This window comes from Balaenoptera ricei, chromosome 2 (assembly GCF_028023285.1).
Source record: "Balaenoptera ricei isolate mBalRic1 chromosome 2, mBalRic1.hap2, whole genome shotgun sequence".
NCBI classification, from domain to species: Eukaryota; Metazoa; Chordata; class Mammalia; order Artiodactyla; family Balaenopteridae; genus Balaenoptera; species Balaenoptera ricei.
The window spans coordinates 37,048,037-37,067,864 of record NC_082640.1 but is presented as its reverse complement, the minus strand read 5'-3'; the positions used below and the strand labels follow the sequence as shown (position 1 = coordinate 37,067,864).

Sequence of the window (19,828 nt, the reverse complement as noted above, 5' to 3'; positions counted from 1 at the left end):
TGTTTTGGTCCTTAATCTCCTGTTTATAGGCTTTCCTCAGATATCTAGGAATCTTTGGTTGTCAGATAATGAGTAAGAGTAGGAGAGTAAAAAGCTGATTGGAAGTTCTGAGCAAGTAGGAGGGGCCTGAAACCTTGGGTCTTCACTCTAGGGTGATCTGGCCACCACTAGAGTTGGGAACTGACAAAGTGAGTTTCTTTAGTTCCTTTCTCTTGGACTAGCCAGATTCCCTAGTGAGTATTCTTCTAGTGTCTTGCCTGAGTTTTCTGGAAGCTATGCAGATGAGAGGATTGGGTGGGCTCTCAGCATAAAGCATTTATTTATTTTTTATTTTTAAAATAAATTTATTTATTATTTATTTTTGGCTGCATTGGGTCTTTGTTGCTGCGCACGGCTTTCTCTAGTTGCGCCGAGCGGGGGCTACTCTTCGTTGTGGAGCTTGGGCTCTAGGCGCGTGGGCTTCAGTACTTGTGGCTTGTGGACTCTAGAGTGCAGGCTCAGTAGTTGTGGCACATGGGCTTAGTTGCTCCGTGGCATGTGGGATCTTCCCGGACCAGGGCTCGAACCCATGTCCCCTGCATTGGCAGGTGGGTTCTTAACCACTGCGCCACGAGGGAAGCCCAAACATTTATTTTATAGATTCGTTTTTCCATAGAATATTCATGCCCTCCACCGAGCTGGCTTACCCTCAGGGCAAAGTTTTACCTTTCCAGGTGCTAAACTGCATCTTTGGACATGGGGGGAAGGAGCAGCTAGTTACACAGTGGTATGGAGTGGGTGAGGGGATCCAGAGATCTGACTGTTTTCCACACCTCTTTTTACCTTTCCTTCTTTCCCTTTACCCCCAGTTCCAGAGGTATCTGGTTGCCAGTTCCCATGCCCTTTGAGGATTTTCTGGTGTTGAAAGGGTAGTTCTCAGTTTCTCATTGGGTTAAGCTGTCTTGGGTCTGCTAAGTCAGTTTCTACTCGTCCATCTGCTTTCCAGCTTTCCAAATGTTGTTGTTCCTGTTGCTCTCCTTGCCCTTATTCTCCCCTTTTTTAGTGGCTATATGTATACACACACACACACACATACATACACACACATTTTTTTTAAATAAAATAATCTCATTAGTGTAGCTTAGTGGGTTTGGGTGAGAGAGTGAAAATAGATGGTATGCTCATGCTGCCTTTTTACCTAGAAGCCTGGCAAGTTCCTTGTCATCTTTCAAGGCCCAGCTCAAACAGCTTATCCTCCAGGTGGTCATCTCCAGCATTTCCACAGAGAGCTCTTGCTCTGTCTTTCACAGTACAGCTTCTTGGTCCATACATCTCTCTCCCCAGTGAGACCGTGAGATCTGGGGGATAGAGCACACACCTGACACATCGTGCCTCTGGAGCAGGCACGAAGAAGGCGCTCAGTACGTATTTGCCAGTATGACCACAGTGACCCTGACTGTGTGGACAACAAAATCAGTGTCTTTTCCACTTTCCGCATTACCTGTTCACTGCAGCTGCAGCTTCGGTGCCTTGACAACAGCAACTGCTGTGGGGGCCTCCCTCCTTTCCTTCTTCCATTCTGTCCTTTGTAGCCATGGACTTTGAGAGCAACATGCTGAAGCCGACATGAGTCTGACTTACAGAGTCTTGGGCTATTTTACTGGATGCCCCCAAGGTCATCATGGGAGTAAGCTTTTCCCTGTCTCAAGCCCAATTCAAAGGAACAAACTTTTATCCCCTCAATTGCCATAATACCCATGTCTCATGATGACCAGCCAGGGCCGTGGTCTTCTGCTCAGGAGCACCTGCCATGATGAGATCTACGACTCTGCTGAGTAAGGCTGTAAGATTTCTAGGGCTCTAGCTGTCTCTAACATCCACACCTTAGTCCACTGTCATACCTAGTTCCCTCCTCCCCCCTCCTCATCCCCACGTATATATAAAAAAATCTCAGGTTACCTGAGTCTTTTGTAGCAGATTAAGAAAGAAGTCTCTGTGATCACCATAGTACACTGTAAATAAGCCTTTCCCAATTAACAAGGAGAAAAGGTAGACTGTAAGAGAGGGGCCGGGGGAAGGGAAAGCATTATGCAGAAAGATCAGAGAACAAAGGAAACAGGGCTAGAAACTGGGTCTCCCCTCCGCCCCCATCTGGAATGGAGGATGGTGGATGGGTGTATGGCTCAGACTGGCCTTTGTATGAGACTGGTGTGGTGATCCTGGCTCGTCCCGTGGAGATAGAGTGACCACACTCACATCACTTCCTCCCCCCCTGCTGGTAGCACTCCTTGAATGAGGTTGTGATGAGTCAGTCTAAGCAGGGCCCTGCCAAGAGTAGGTGATGCTTTCGTGGTGGGTCAGGACCTAGTCCAGGTGAGGAAGAAGAGTCTGTGCCAGTGCCCCTGCTGGCTGAGCTCTGAGGGAAGCCCTTCGGGACTTGGAGAAGTGGTATATGACCCTGGGGTTCTCCCCTCTCAGAGTGGGCATATGGGGGATAGCAGGCCTTGACTGGACCTTCTGGCTCCTGTCTCCCCCAGGGGCCTCTCTGGCTAGAGTGCAACTGTCCTCCTTGAGGCTGCCCATCTCTGTCCAGCATGGTGACCCCTTTCCCCCACTCTCCTCAACTCTGTTGTAGATTCTATGTTAGTCTGTGTGTGTGTGTGTGTGTGTGTGTGTCAGGCCAACTGGACAGAGGGACTTAGCCTTTAGACAGAACCAAGTTCTTGAAGAAACTGTTTTTAGAGAAATAAGTCTAAGATAATGACTGCTGGGGGGCAGAAACTTACATATTAGTCCCAGAGTCCCCAGTGGAAAGAGCAGTGGAATAAGGAAAAGGACACCAAGGGCTTTGTCATGTGCCAGCTGTGTGACCCTGAGTAAGTTACTTGATTTCTCTGAGTCATCTTCCTTTTGTGTAAAACAGGGATTCAAACACCTGCCTTACCTGTTTTATAGAAGAGAGGGATTTGAATTTTGGCTCTTCTGTGTACCAGCTGGATGACTTTGGGCAGGAGCTTTAATTTCCTTTTCCTTAAATTGAGGATTAATAACAGTACATTCCTCATAGGATTTATGAGAGGATTAGATGAGATAATACATGAAAAATGTACAGGTCAGTATCTGGCATATAGTAAGTCTTCAGTAAATGTTCACAATTGTTTTCACAGGTTTGTTATGAAGACCAAATGAAATTTTATATTTGAAAGCTCTTTGAAACCTCTAAATTTACATTCATCATTATTCTTCTCCTGAATCTGAGCTTCTCCAAAATGGGAATGGTTAGGATGAGGCTGTTAAGTCTCCGAGCTGAGTTCTGGACTCAGGCATGCTGGTGTGGAGCAGAGGTGTCAGTGTAGGAAGGGGAAGAGGGAAGGCCTCAGGCTTCAGTACTGCTGTGGGCTCTCCTGGTCAGGGCCAAGTGTGTGTGTGTGTGTGTGTGTGTGTGTGTGTGTGCACGCGTGCATGCCAGCCTGTGGGCACACATACGGGCACACGTGTGTGTGAAGCTGGGAGTGAAGGACCTCCTTTGCTTTTGTGTGTTTCAGAATACAGTTCATATTACCCAGGGGACAAAGAAATGTTTTCTCCCCAAATAAAGTTGTTTCCAGAATCCATTGCTGCCGTGGAGCCCTAAGCTGTCAGGTTGGCCCCCACCTAGTGAAGAGGCACCAAAAGGTGGCATGGGGGCTGAAGCCCCAACCTTGTGGCTGTGGGGTCCGTTCAGCGTTCCCTTCTTGCCCCATCCCTGCCCTCTCACTACAGCCTGACTGGACTCATGCCCTGGAGGCTGAGGCCTGACTGGGCAGATCATGGGGCAGGGAGGCTCTGAGCCGGGCCCTCATAGGGATGAGATCACCCCATGGGATGGTGAGGACATGCACGGTGATGTAACCAAGGGCTTTAGCTCACTGTGGAAACATGGGGCTCGCTTTACAGTCAGGGCTGCCCAGAGTTTGTTCCTGGCTGACCCAGCTGCAGCCTCACCTCCCTTGCTCCCTACTCCTGTACACAGTTCCCCAGTGTGCCCTCTGCTTTCCACCCCACACTCTACTGTTGTGGTTCCTTTGTCAGGCATGCCTTTTCCACTCACCTCTTGTTTGCTCACTTATTCCCTTCCTCATTTACTCACTCATCCAGCAGATTTTTATTTTTATTAAGTAACTACTCTGCGCCAGGTGCCATCTTAGGTGGTAGGGATACAGAAGTGAAGGAGAGATGATGCTGACTCACATGGGACATACATCTAGGAGGGGAGACAGACAAGGGGATAGTCAGTTACAGTATTGTGATTAGTGCTATGAAGGGGAAGTACAGGCACTGAACCCACGTTTTCTGAAATTCTACCCACCCTCATGGCCATTTCAAATGCCGCTCATGCCATAAAGCCTTTCCTGATTCCCCAGCCAGAGGTGCTTGTTCCCTACTCTGTACCCTGAGCCATTAGTGCATTGCTTCATTCATTCACCTATAAATATTTAACGAGTGTTGATCCCATACCAGGCACTATTCTAGGAACTGGGGACATAGCACGAAAAACACGGACAAGTCATGGAGCTGTTCTTTCCCCAGGGGGTTGGAGAAGATGGATGTAAACCAACAACCTCATTGGGGTATAATATGTCAGGCAGCCAGCAATGCATTCTATGAAGAAAAAGAAACATAGTAAGAGGGCTAAGAATTTCCAAGGAGACAGAGTCGCTGTTTCACATGGGGTGGTAGGGAAGGCCTCTCCAAGGAGGTAATGTGTGAACAGAGGTGGGAGGAATCCAGATGTGATTCTCACCTGCTGTTAGAGGCCAGCCAGCAGGGCCATGTGGCAGGGGTACCGCAAGCAAGGCAGAGAGCAGGAGGAGCTGAGGCCGGTGTGCTAACACGGCCCACGTCATGAGGGCCTTAATGACCTGGGAGCTACTAGGGTGTTTTGAGCAGAGGAGTGCTATCACTTGACTTTATTTACTTCATTTTAAAAGGCTCACTCTGGCTGTGCTGAGAACGGGCTGAAGAGAGGCCAGGATGGAAGTAGTGAGATCAGCAAGGAGGTTGTTGCAGAAACTGAAGTGTCAGATGATGGTGATGGACCAGGTTGGCGGCAGGGAATGGCAAGAAGTGATCAGATCCTGGATACAGGCTGGAGGAAGGGCCCATAGAATCGTCTGATGGAGTGGACGTGAGGAAAAGAAAAGAATAAGGGATTGCCTCCAGGTTTTTGGCCTGAGCCAAATTAGAAGGATGAATTTGCCACTTACTGATAATATGTGGGACTTGGCTTGGAGAGGGAAATAAGGAGCTTGGTTTGGGACTTGTTAAGTTTGATACCTATTAGACCTCCAAGTGGAGATGTCAGGTATGCAGTCAGAAATAAGAACCAGGAGTTCAGGGGAGGTCTGGGCTAGAGATACAAATTTGGGAGTCAGGAAGATATAGCTATTTAAAGGCTGCAGGACAGGATTAGATCCCCTAGGTTTTATGGCTAGAGAATGGAAAATGGTTCTGAGGCCTGAGCCCTGGCCTAACACTTATAGTCTTAGGTGGTGATGGTGGGGGAGCGGTGGAAGAAAGAGATTAGGAAAAGTGGCCAGTGGAGTAGGAAAGGCACTCAGAAGGAGTGGCATCCAGGAGCAAGTGAGGAAAAGGTTTCAAGAAGGGAAGGTCAACGATGATAGATTGGGTAGACGAAGCTTAAGAAACGCTAGTGGATTTGGCGATGTGTGACTCATGGGTGACCTTGCCAAGAGCAATTCTGGTGCAGCAGTGGGTACAAAAGCCTGATTGGAGGAGATGGAGTGAAGACAGTGAATACAGACAACTCTTTCAAAGAATTTCTCTATAAAGGAGAGAATAGAGAGATGGGGGCAGGAGCTACTGGGGGATGTGGGGTCAAAGAAAGTTCTTTTAAAAGAAGGGAGACAGTACAGAGGCTTGTATGCTGATGGGAATAATATAAGAGAGGAAAAGCTTGATGATGCAGGAGAGGAGGAATGATTGTTGGAGAGATGTCCTTGATGAGGCAAGAGGAGATGAGATGCAATGAGAGTGTCTTTAGATAGGCATGGGGGTAGTTTATCCATAGACAGTAGGGAAGACAGAGGATGTGTACCCAGATACAGGTGCATCCCTCCCTTGTGTGGAGACCTGTCTTATCTTTTCTATAGTATAGTCGGTTCCCTGAGAGCAGAGAGCTGTCTGTCAAGCTCCTATATCTTCATAACCCTTGCTTGGCAGTCAGCACACACCTCATATATATGTATTTAAGGGAATATATGTTAGGAGTCTTTAATTTCTAATAAACATTGCAAATTAATTGGAGTCGGCTTAAGAAACGAAGCAGAATTTTTTGGTAAGACTTAGATGGGCTTCTTATGGAATTGACAAGTAGGAATGTAGCTGTGCCCAGGCAAAGAATGGAGCCAGTATTTGGAAGGATATTGGGACTCTCTCTGTCTTCTTTTTTTAATTTTGGCTGCACTGGGTCTTCGTTGCAGCGTACAGGCTTCTCTCTAGTTGTGGTGTGCAGGCTCAGTTGCCCCGCGGCATGTGGGATCGTAGTTCCCTGAACAGGGATCGAACCCACATCCCCTGCATTGGAAGGTGGATTCTTAACCACTGGACCACCAGAGAAGTCTCTCTCTCCTTTTTCTTATTCTATCCTGAACATCAACTTCATTTTCCATCTCACTGTCGACCAGCTTTGTCTGCTTCTCAGTCCATGTGGCAGAATATGGCTGTACCCCTTCCAAGTTATTTTCAGACACTAGGGTAGACTGTCTCTAGGTTCCAATTCCCAAATACTAGGTCAAAGAATTGGATTAGATAAACTGATTATGTGTTTATTACTGGACAAATCAGCCAAGTGGCCAGGGAGGAAGGGACATGTGACTTTTACAGTTGGAAGCTCTTTGTGAGTAGGGCTGAAAGTCCAGAGAGGAGGGGCTGGGAAAATACCTCAATCAGTTTCACAGTAGTGAATGGATGGGAAGATAGGTGTGGATGGTTGGATGGATGGATGGATGGATGGATGGATGGATGGATGTTTTAGCTGTGTCATCAAATAATACTAACAGCTCAGGAACCTGGAATGAAAGAAGGAGGGGTCTTGGCAGTGGTGTTGATATTGGGTATTGGTGAGAGACCTCCAAGGATAGAGCTGTTACTACTGTTGAGGATGTAGAACAGGCCACTGAAGAAAGGAAGCTTATTATTACCAGCCAAAGCTTTCTGGAAACTCCTTGCTTCCCTTCTTACCAGAAGCTAGGAAGTTTCTCCTCTATATTTGCCTTCCAGCTGCTGAAGGGGAACAGTTTTAGGCTTTGACAGGGCCTAGCTTCTAAAAATAAGCTGAGCCGTATGATAGCCCTCTTCTTCCTATAAGCCCCAGGGCAGGTGGGCCAGTCCAGTCTCTTCAGGTGGTCTGGGGAAACCATGGCATCCTGTTCTCTCCTCCCACTACTTTGGAACTGGTCTCCCTGCAACCCAATCTCCTGCTTCCCTCCTAGGATACCCAGAGCCAGAGGTGACCTGGTACAAGGATGACACAGAGCTGGACCGCTACTGTGGCTTGCCAAAATACGAGATCACTCATCAGGGCAACCGCCACACACTGCAGCTCTACAGGTGAGGGAGAAGGGCCTGTTCTGCTCTCTCTGCCCTCCTGAAGGTCCTATAGCCCCAGTCTGCCCTTAGAAATGGAGTCAGCTGGATGAAGACACCCAGGCAGGATCTGGGGGTGGAGGCGGGGTTCTGCGGCTAAGCTGAGCCACCTGCTGAAGCGTGTCTGTCTGCCAGTGTCTGGGATCTCCTAAGGCCAGGGCGGGAGTATTTCTGACAGCCAGAGAGCTGAGCGCAACCAGAGGGGGTCCTGACCCATAGCAACATTTTCCATGAGGTCAGCTTCCCAAAAAAGCTCCTGTGTCATCCTTACTTCACAAGGGGCTGTGTGGGTCACCTGCTTCTGAAGGGAGCTCTCCTGGGCCCCAAGTCTAATCTGTCCTGGAACAGCATGACCTTGGCCAGCTCCCACCCTCTTGCCAGCCTCAGTTTCCTCAGCTGTAGTGGGGAATTTTGGAGTTGGTGCTATCGGAGGTGGGGCGTGGCACTCGGGGCAGGGCTGGCAGGGGGTGAGGCAGGGCGCTCAACTCTTCGAGGCTCTGGCTGCGGGGATTGGGGGCTCTCACCTCCCATCTCATGCTCCTGCCTCTAGGTGTCGAGAAGAAGATGCCGCCATCTACCAGGCCTCTGCCCAGAATGCCAAGGGAATTGTGTCCTGCTCAGGGGTCTTGGAGGTGGGCACCATGACCGAGTACAAGATCCACCAGCGCTGGTTCGCCAAGCTGAAGCGCAAGGCTGCGGCAAAGATGCGTGAGATCGAGAAGAGCTGGAAGCACGGGAAGGAGGCCGTGGAAGAGGCCGACACCCTGCGCAAGCTCAGCCCCGACCGCTTCCAGCGGAAGCGGCGGCTGAGTGGGGCCGAGGTGCCAGTCCCCTCGGCCCCCACCCGGGAGGTCGAGAACGGGACACCGGTGGCTTGGCAGGAGGGAGAGACGGAGCCTGGTCAGCACCCAGGTTTGGGCCTGATCAACAGTTTTGCTTCCGGAGAGGTGACCACCAACGGGGAGGCTGCCCCTGAGAACGGGGAGGCTGGGGAGCATGGCCTGTTGACATACATCTGTAAGGCCATGGAGCTGGGGCCTCAGAGAGCCCCCAAAAAGGAGTCTGGGGCCAAGAAGAAAAAGAAAGATGAGGAACCTAAGCGAGGTGTGCGAAAGCCAGAGGTAGAGAGGGCAGCTCGAAGCCACCGTTCCTCTGAAAACTGTGTCCCCAGTTCAGACAAACCTGACTCCTGTGGGACACAGGGGCCCAGGGACAAGGAGCAGGTTCAGACCCGGCCCAGAGGCAGGGCCGTCCAGGGGCCTGGGTCCTCTGGAGCAGATGGCACCAGGAAGCCAGCCTCTGCTGTGGGTACTCAAGACCAGGCCCAGAAGGCCCCTGTCCCAGGCCCAGACCAGGAAGTGTATTTCTCCCTGAAGGACATGTATCCGGAGAGCACCCAGGCAGACAAGCCTCAGGGGGAGGAGGGGGCCCAGACCCCCAGTGGCAGGACACCTGGAGAGATGCCCTCAGGGAAGGTATCCAGCAAAGCCAGAGGTGAGAGGGAGCCTGCCGTCCCTGGCCAGCCCACGCCCTCAGCCCCCCAGCAGACTAGGCCCTTCAACAGGAAGAGATTTGCTCCTCCGAAGCCCAAAGGGGAGCCCACCGCCAGCTGCAAGCCTGATTCTTCCCCAAGTCGAGATCCAGAACCTGGGGCTCAGAGCTCAGGGAAGGCCCCGCCTCAGGCCTCTGCCCAAGTGCCCACACCCCCCGCCCGGCGGAGACACAGCCCCCAGGATAGCCCGCTGCAGGGGCAAGCAGGCCACAGGACTCCAGGAAAGGTAAGTGTGGGTGTTGGGTGGCTGGAGGCCACTCGGGAGAGATGACCTCATGGAAACTGTTGCTGCAACAGCTCGGCAGCCAGTGAGCAGTGGGGTATTTATAGCAGGGGGTGGGGTGAGGTGGAGTGCTGGCCAGGAGCAGGGGACCACAGGCCTGGGCCTCGCCCCAGGCAGTCCCCAGATGCCAGGCGTGTGGGCAGCACAGCCTGACTGTGACCATCTCCTCTGACAACATGCAAGTTCACTTCCAAGGGGACTGTGTCGCGGAGGGGGGTGGAGGAAGAGGATGTTCTTTGGGGAGGAAAGAGAATGGGGAGGCTGAGGAGTGGTCTGTAGTGTGCAGTGGGTCTTGACCTGGATGCTTATTAGAAGATTTAAAAAATACCCACTGTCCAGAAAATTCTGACTTGATCTGGGGTTTTATCCAAGATTTCGGAGTCAGGTATACCTATGTGCAAATCTGACTATCCTTAACATTGTGTAATCTTGGGCAAGTCATAAAACCTTAATAAAAACAGTGCCTACTTCATAGAGCTGCTGTGAGAATCAGAGTGCTTGGCCCAGGGCTCGGTGCATGCTAAGAACGAAATAAACGGCAATAGGTCTGAGACATTACTGTGGTGGGAGGTAGAGGCAAACTGTTTTCCCTGAGAACAGGAGTGCTGGCATTCTTCTAGGGATCAGGTAGCCAACAGAGGACAGAGGTTTTGTGTGGAGACGGGGGTGGGGGGGGAGCGTGGGGCATCCAGGTGGCAGCATTAAGGAGTTTGATGGGGGGAGGGGGCAGGGGAAGAGGGAAGAGAGGAGCGGGATTGAGAGGATTAACAGAAGGGAAACAGTTTATCCCGTTTGGTCAGTGTTTCATGTTTCAGGGGCAGAGGGCAGGCAGTATTTCACAGGAGTTTAGAGAGAAGGAGTGTTTTATAGCGGGGCAGAAAGAAAAAGTGTATCAAGACTGGGGGTGGGTTGGATAAAATAGATGGGATATACTTATACTAAGAAATGATTGGTTGTTTGTCTGAAATTCAAATTTAACTGGGTGTCCTGTATTTCTCTTTGCTAAATCTGGCAACCCCAAGTGGAGACAGCATTTTGGCGGGAACTAAGATGAAATTGTTTCTTGGGGCAGAGGAAGCAGGAGCATGGGTCCCAGGAGACAGGAGGAGCAGCTGAAAGCAGTGTTTCACAGGGGTCAAGGCAGAAGACAGACGGCTTCTTGGAACAGTGAAGGGAAACATGAGGGACAAGCTGCTGCAGTACCTCCTGGAGGGCAGCGGGAAAAGGATGCTTCGTGGAGAACAGGGAGGGGCTGCTTTTCCCACAGAGAGAACTTTCATGGGGGCAGGAGGGAGAGACCAGTTTCAAGGGTGGCCAGGGGAGATGGTTTTATTTCAGTGTGTGCTGAGGGTGCTGGAGTTAGTCTGTGGGGACGGTAGTTCAGAGGTCTTTGGAGTGGGGTGAACCTCAAACCAGACTCTCTGAATCTGTTCATGACTCTCAGCCCCTCACGCCTGGTCTCAGGAGATTTCAGCAGCGGGAGTGGTGAGTTCCTAGGAGCCCAGATGGGGCCGCTCCACATGCCTGACAGCCCACAGGCTGGACAGCAGGGCATATGGTAGGGATGGCCCTCATGGGCCCCTAGGGAGCACATTTGGGAAGAGATCAGGCTGGCGGCCAAGTCTGTGAGTGAATCTGGCTTCTCTGCCCACAGCGGCGGGGAAATACCACAGCCAGAATGGCTGCATCCTCCTGGCAAGGCCCTCCTTGCCTCTCGCAAGTGGGACGAATGGGCTGGGGCACTGCAGGCACAGGAGAGGCTGTCTGTAGAGGTTCTGCTGTTCCCGCAAAGAGCTTGTGTGGCTTTTTTTTTTAGTACTTAAAAAAATTGTGAAATGTATCATACATGTGAAAAATGCATTTAACAGCTATATGTATTTTTGAAGCTGTTGCTTTTTAGTAGCTGAATTTGATTGGTTTTTCATATTCTCATTCTACCAAATCTTTTAAAAAAAATCTTATTTTTTGATTATGAAAGAAACACATGGCCGTAGTAAAAAATATGGGGGAAAATTCTAAAAACTGAAAGGAAAAAGTAGAAATTCACCTATAATTCTACCATCCAAAGACATCTTGATATATCTACCAATCTTTCTGTGTATGTATTTTATTATTTTAAAATTTGATTTGCATTGTTATTCTGATTCAGTTTTATATTCTGCTTTCGTTACTTCTCATTATTTCATGAGCAGTTTTTCATGGTTCCTAAAAATTATCTGAAAAACTTCATTTTTAGTGGTTATGTAAGATGCCACAATATGCATATTTTAAACATTTCTTCAATAGTGTTTATGCTTTTCTTCCTTATTCCAAGGTTAGTTAAATATATATCTGTATTTTTATAATTTTTGTTGTTTGAATTCCTTCATTTGACTTTTAAAGTAATCTGGAATTGATTTGGGTGTATAGCATAGTATCAGTCTCTAGCTCAATTTTTGGTTAATAAGTAATTTCCCCCAAATTTAACCTTTTCCTATTAGTTTGTGATTCTTTCTTTATACACTAATTTTATACCCACTAAAGCCTATTTTAGTTCCCATATATACATCTATCATAATCCATTAATCTGTTTGTTGATTCTTACAACAGGATGATCTCATTTTTTTTTTAAATTTAATTAATTTATTTATTTATGGCTGTGTTGGGTCTTCGTTTCTGTGCGAGGGCTCTCTCTAGTTGCGGCAAGCGGGGGCCACTCTTAATCGCGGTGCGCGGGCCTCTCACTATCGCGGCCTCTCCTGTTGCGGAGCACAGGCTCCAGACGCGCAGGCTCAGTAATTGTGGCTCACGGGCCTAGCTGCTCCGCGGCATGTGGGATCTTCCCAGACCAGGGCTCGAACCCGTGTCCCCTGCATTGGCAGGCAGATTCTCAACCACTGCGCCATCAGGGAAGCCCCAGGATGATCTCATTTTAATTGTTGTAGCTTTCATTTCTGGCAGAGCAACCCTCTTATACTTCTTTTAAACATGTTTTAGCTATTCTCTCTTGTTTATTCCTCTAGGAAAACTTTAGAATCATTGTTTGAATTTTTCCAAACTCCCAGATAACACTGTTTTTTACCTTGTATCCTTATATTCACCATTTTAAAAAACTACATTTTCAAAAAAGTGATGAATTATTTTTAACAAGATCAAAAGCATATTAAATCCTTTCATGGAAGACTAGTCAGATTTGAATTTTGAATGGTCTTTTAGTAAAATTTGTTAGGTTTATATTTTTAAACAGCTTGATCGAGGTATAATTTATACACCAATAATAGTCACCTATTTAAAATGTACAGTCCAATGTACACAATTCACAGTTGTACAGCCATTACCACAATTCGGTTTTAAAACATTTCCATCACCCTGAAAAGATCCTTGTTCCTTTTTTGCAGTTAATCCTTGTTCCCACCACCACGACCAGGCAACCACTAATCTGCTTTCTGTCTCTATACCATTGGTATTTTGATTGAGACTGCATTAAGTATCTTTACATATAAGAATTAATTTGGAAATATCAATATCTTAATATTTAGCTTTCTCATCCAGGAGCATGGTATTTGTTTCTATCATTCAAGCCTTCTTTCTTCTTTCTTTTTTTATTTTTAAATTAAAAAAAATGTTTGGCCACACCGCGCAGCTTGCGGGATCTTAGTTCCCTGACCAGGGATTGAACCCAGGCCCTTGGCGATGAAAGCGCAGAGTCCTAACCACTGGACATTCCCTCTTATTTCTTTTTAAGCTCTGTTTTCTCCATATGGGTCCAGCATGCCTCTTGTTAGCGTTAGATATTTTAAAGGCCTCTGCTTCTGGGATATGCTGCTGCTGCTTCCCTACGCTGTCTTGATTTCCTTTCCTGGAAATAAGGGGTATCTCTGACAGCTCAAGTTAGGCTTTCATCTTGGATATGGATGAGGAGCAGATGCTAAAACTGTGGCCTCTTGGGTTGTTAAGAGTGTCCAGAGACCGTCTCCTTGAGCCCAGCCATGCTATTCAGGGAGCTCTTTCTCTGGGCAGAAGCAATCTTGCCTAAGGTACTTGGTGAATGGGAACTGGCCTTCAGTGTCCTCAAAGGCTGCTTTTTAGTGCCCTAACCTGAGATCTTCTCTGAGACTGGCTCACATCTCTGGAGCTGAGGTACAGGAGCGTGGGGATATGGTGGAATGCCCCATCTGCCCAAATCCTCAGAGTGGGTGGTATAGACATGAGAGGGCTCTGCTGAACGCCTTGAGACCTCACAGGTCTTTACATCCTGTACGTCCTGGTCCTGAGGATGATCATCTCAATATGTGGAAACTCCCCTTGCATAATTAGGGTGCTTTGGTTTTCAGAGACTATGTGAATATAAGTATTTTCTGAGAGCTGTTGAAGGGAGGGGGGCTTGAGGAGAGACATGATCATTGCCTTAAGAAATTATCTAACGAATCCAGGGGATTAGACTTGCACCAAACCATAAGCGCAAAGAGGCTGTGGTGAATGTTATTGCAGTAGGTTTCTAGGGTCGGAGAGTGGGGTGGTCTGCAGTCACGAGAGAAGGCATCTGGGAAGAGGCTGGTTGGCAGCATGTATAGGGTTTATTACTGTAAATACCATAGTAGAAAAACATCAAATATAATTTTTTAATATAAAAGAATGCCCATAATATCCCCAGATAAAAAGAAATTAGATAGGTTAAAGAGAGGAAGGAAGACATTCTGGGAAGGACAAATAGCATGAAGCAAGGGTAAGGTGGTAGGTAGGAATGCACACCTGCCTGTCCTAATCTTTTTTAAATTTTTTTAAAAAGTTTCTTTAAAAAAAATTTTTTTTTTTTTTTCCCATACCGCACAGCACATGGGATCTTAGTTCCCTGACCAGGGATCAAACCCATGCCCCCTGCATTGGAAGCACAGAGTCTCAACCACTAGACCACCAGGGAAGTGCCCTGCCTATCCTAACCTTAATGCCTAGATGCATTTAAAGCCTCTCAACACTTTTTCTTCTCTTCTGTGTCTTGTGTTCTGCTTTGGTTTGTTTAGCACTAACTGTAACATCATCCAGTCTTGGGAGTGAGACAGAAAGGGGAGAGAACTAACATTTTTTGAATATCAACTTCCAGTAATGCTGGGCTAGATAATTCCAACCAACTTTCCTACTGAGGGCAACTAATAAAGCTGAGCAAAATATAATAATGTCTGCTTGAAGGCACTGGAGAGCTAACAAAGGGAAGAATCACTTGCCCAGGATCTGGGAGGAGATGGAAATCCAGAATGGTGAGCTCAGCATTTGGCATAGCTTTTGTCCTGGGGTTGTTTGCCACTCCAGAAGGGGAGAATGAGAGACTCAGCAGTGTTGTAGACAGCCTCAAGGGACTTGGGAGACCAGAATTGGAGCCCATGGTCTCAAGAGTGGTAGCCCTGGCAAACCCCCTGGTCTTTGGGTTGGGAACCCTGAAGGTTTGCACCATAGGATTAAGGGAACCAGAGCAAATTACCCTCACGGGGATTGAGGCTTAACTCTGAGTTACCTGGGTGACCAAGAAATATCTCAGTCCTTGAAATCAGATTAAGGTGGTTCAAGATACCTTGCTCCCAAGCATCTGGAGGATGATAACATCATCTTAAGCCTCAAATTATTTTTGAAAAATGTTTCAAATGTAATATTCAGCACCTAAATGAAGATAAGCAGGCACACAAAGAGAGGAAAACATGAAAAAGGGGACTTCCCCGGCAGTCCAGTGGTTAGGACTCAGCACTTTCACTGCTGTGGCCCTGGGTTCAATCCGTGGTTGGAGAACTAAGATCCTGCAAGCTGCGCAGTGTGGCAAAAAAAAAAAAAAAAGAAAAAAGAAACATGAAAAAGAACTAGCAAAACCAGCAGACAATATATTCCAACTTTTGGAATTATCAGACATGAACTATAAAACTAAAACTATACATTCTATATTCAAGAAGATAAAAAGGCAAGATTGAAGATTTCAGCAGAGAACTAGAAACTATAAAAAGTGGCAAAGACTTTAAAATGAACCAACTAGAAATCCAGAACTAGAAAATACAGTAACGAATGTTAAATTAGTTATCGCGGTTATGATAGTTCCAGTTCTGGATAAGATGGAGTAAACACCATCCACCCTGTATCTTCCACTGAATGCAACTAAAAACTTGGGCCAAATGCATGGTGCAGCTACTTGATGACTTTGATAAGCAAATAGTAGCAGACAGACTGAGGAATAAGACCAGAATTAAGTACCACTGATTCAGCAGTATTTACCCTTAAAAAAATCTAGTATTCCCTGGCCTGGTCTTAATGCAATCAGAAACTCAGAAATAAGCATCAGGATGAACAGAGAGAGCTTTAGGAGAAGCCCTTTTGAACAGGCTTGAGGAATAGGAGAGGAATCTCCTGGTAGTGACAGTAGCAGAGGCCACAGGGGTCTAAAACTTTGAGGGAGGACTGGAAAAGGGAATCCTAAGGACCCCGAAAGTAAAGGGTAGATCATGCACAGGAAGAAGTTTGGGAAAGTGACTTTATAAGCTGTTTATAAATTCCTGGGCTTATTCTCAAGCTGTTCATGCATGGATCTGGTTCTGAACATTGTATCAAAAGGAACTAAGAGACCATCATCCAAGTCCCAGACTGGCCACTGGGTGGCACACACACAGGACAGATCTGAATAGCACTGCAAAGACTTTGAAAATGGACCTGACATTGAAACTACAACCTCAGAATGTTGAATGGAACTTGCAGCCTGAACACAACCAAGTAGATTGTCTGCTCAGACAAAAATATTAACATTCTCTATAGGATTTATACAAGAAACCAGAATCTCATAATATTCAAAATGTGCCAGATATAATAAGTATTATTTGGCATATGGGAAAATCTCAACTTGCATGGGAAAAGGCAGTTAAAGAATGCCAATGTCAAGATGGCAGATATGTTGGAATTATCTGACTTTAAAGCAGTGACAAAAAGTAAGGTTGAACACTCTGGAAATAAGTGGAAAGATAGAAAGTCTTGGCAAAGAAATACAAGATATAAAGAACAAATTGTTCATTTCAGAACTGAAAAATAAAATAATTGAAATAAAAAAGACTTGCTTGTTGGGCACAACAGCAGAATGAGGACAATAGGGAAAAAGTCAGTGCACTTTGAAGATAGGTCAATCAAAAGTATTCAATCTGAATAACAGAGAGAAAAAGACATGAACAGAGCTTCAAGGATCTGTGGTGCAATATCAGAATGTCTAACATTCATGTCATTGGATACCCAGAAGGAGAGAAGAGAGTGTGGTGCAGAGAAAATATATGAAGAAATAATGGCTGAAAACTTCCCAAATTTGGCAAAAAAACCCCCACAAACTTACAGATCAAGAAGTTCAGCAAACCACAAATAAGTAACGCCCACAGAATTCCATGCCAGGGAACAGCATAGTCAAATTGCTGAGAACTGAAGACAACAACAACAATAAAATCTTGAAAGTAGTCAGAGAAAAAATGACGCACTATTTATAGGGGAACAGTAACTCGAATGACTGCAGATTTCTCATCAGAAACAATGGAGGTTAAAAAAGGAAGTGAAATAATATTTTTTAACTGCTGAAAGAAAATATTTTTCAATCTATAATTCTACATTCAGCAAACATATCTTTTAGTGTTGAAGGTGAAATAAAGACATTCCAAGATAAAGGGAAACTAAGAGAATGCATTGCTAGCAAACCTGTTCTAAAAGAATTGCTAAAGTAAATTTTTCAGACAAAGGGAAATGATACAAGGAATCTTGTAAATACCTGGGTAAACATAATAGATTATTCTTCTCTTCTTGAATTCTTTAAAAAATGTTTGAAGGTAAAACGTACAGATTATAACATTGTCTGCTAAAGTTTTTAATGTATGTAAATGTAACATATAAAGAGGGAGAGGGTAAAGGGACCTATGTGGTGGTAAGATTACTACATTTCACTTGCAGTGGTAAGATGTTGACTCTAAGTAGACTGTGGGAAGTTAAGTGTATGTATTGTAAGCCCTAGAACAATAATTAAAATACAAAGAAATATAGTAAACATCACAATATGTAAATTAAAGTGGAATACTAAAAACTTTCAAATAATCTACAAGAAAACTGGAAAGGGGAAACAGGAAGAAATAACAGAGGGAACAAATAGAAAACAAATAATAAAATAATTGATGTAAGTTCAAACGTATAAATAATTATATTAAATATAAGTGGTCTAAACACATGAAGTAAAAGAGATTGTGAGACTGGATCAAAAAAAATTCCCAACTCTATGCTTTTTAAAAGAAATTGACTTCAATTCCAATGATATAGGTAGGTTAAAAGTAAAATAATAGAAAATATATACAATGCAAACACTAATCAACTGAAAACTGGACTGACCATATTAATATCAGACAAAGCAGACTTCAGAGCAAAGAAAATTACCAGGGAAAAATAGTGAAGTACATAATGATAAAAGAATCAATTCAAGAAAATGAAAATGAGTTTGCCCCTAACAACAGAGCTTCAAAATACATGAAGAAAAACTGGCAGAACTGAAAGGAGAAATAGACAAATCAATAATTATAGTTGGAGACTTTAACACGCCTCTCAATAACCAATTGAACTAGTAAACAGAAAATCAGTAAGAATAGAAAAGAACTGAATAGCTTTATCAACTAACTGGATCTAATAGACACATAGCATACTCCACATAACAACAGCAGAATACTTATTTGTTTCAAGTGCATATAAAACATTCACTAGAATAGATCATATCCTGGGTCATAAACAAACCTTAACAAATATAAAATATTTGAAATAATACAAAGTATGTTCTCTGACAAAAATGAAATTAAACTAGAAATCAGTGACAGAGGATAATAGGAAAATCTCCAAACACTTTTAAATTAAATATCACACTTTTATGGGTCAGAGAGGAAGGTCTTAAGGTCAATTGGGAAATATTTTGAACTGAATGAAAGTGAAAGTACAACATATCAAAATTTTAGATGCTGCTAAATCAGTGTCTTGAGGAAAATTTATAGCATTAAATATTTATACTAGAAAAGAAGGTCTGAAATCAATACTCTAAGCTCTCATATTGAGAAACTAGAAAAGGAAGAACAAAACTAACCCAAAGCAAGCAGAAGGAAGGGAAAAATAATAAAGAAAAGAGCAAAAAATGAAATTGAAAACAGAAAAACTATGGAAAAAAATTAAACCAAAATCTTGCTATTTGAAAAGATCAATAATATTGATAAGCCTCTAGCAAGACTCACAAAGAAAAAAAAATAAGAGAAGACACAAATTACCTGTATTCAGAACAAAAGAGGAGCTTGATTGTGGTGATCATTTCACAGTATATAGATATATCAAAACACCAAGTTGTACACTTTAAATGTATACTGTTTTGTCAATTATACCTCAATAAAGCTCTTTAAAAAAAATAAATGAAAGGAGATATCACTAGTGACCCTGCAAGCATTAAAAGGATAATAAAGGACTATTATGAAAAAAAATGCACTCACAAGTTCAACAACTTAGATGAAATAGAACAATTCTTAAAAAAAAAAAACTACCAAAACTCATGTAAAAATGAAACAAGATAATTTGAATAATGCTATGACTGTTAAGGAAATTGAATTTGTAGTTTTAAATCTCCTCCCCAAAATCTTTAGGGCCACATGGTTTCACTGGAAAATTATACCAAACATTTAAAGATGATGAAGCCTCAGTATGAGCCCTGGGTCTGGGTTTCATCAAGGAAGTAGATTCCAGGTCCTTGACAATGCCCTGCTCCATCCCTGTTAAGCCCCTGACTTTGTATCCTGCTTCCCCAAACCAGCACTCTCTCCTCTTAGGGTGTCACAAGCCATAGTACTTGCCATTCAGTGGTTCATTCCTGTGAACCTCCTATGTGCCTCTGTCTGTGAAGGATGCAAAGGGATTCAGACTGGTTCCTTAATCTCAAAAATTTTACAGAGAAGACAGAAAGACAGGATGGCAAATTAAAACTGCTAATGTTCTTTGTAATGAAAAAGCCCACAGAGAACCAGATAGGTTCACCCCAGCTCACACAGTTTTTTATTTTTAAGAAATACATGACATTCCTCCTCACTTCTCCATACAGTTCCAGATGCAGACACACACCCCCGCCCCCCATAGTGTTTAGAGAGGTCAGTCTTTATAGTTATTGCACACCAAGTCTAACCCTGGGCCTGTGCTGGGCCCTCTTTGAAAGGGAAGAGTTCACAGATTAGCAGGTGATATATGCATAACTGCCACAGAGAATGAGGGTATAATAATAGAATTAGGTACATTTGCCATGGATACATAGGATAAGAAGACACTTACGTTTTTTTGGGGTGGAGAAGGGAACTCAGAAATCTTCTAAAATGAGAAGAAAC

General features: G+C 44.9%; 1 protein-coding gene across 3 annotated transcripts in view; it reads left to right on the top strand.

Annotated features, from left to right (window-relative positions):
• ALPK3 (alpha kinase 3) overlaps positions 1-19,828 on the top strand; it is a 47,439-nt gene that overhangs the window by 11,909 nt on the left and 15,702 nt on the right. For all 3 annotated transcript variants that reach the window (XM_059912381.1, XM_059912379.1, XM_059912380.1), the window contains 2 exons: positions 7,473-7,590; positions 8,177-9,404. In XM_059912381.1, coding sequence (XP_059768364.1) covers positions 7,473-7,590; positions 8,177-9,404 — 1,346 coding nt within the window. The remainder of the gene's footprint in view (positions 1-7,472; positions 7,591-8,176; positions 9,405-19,828) is intronic.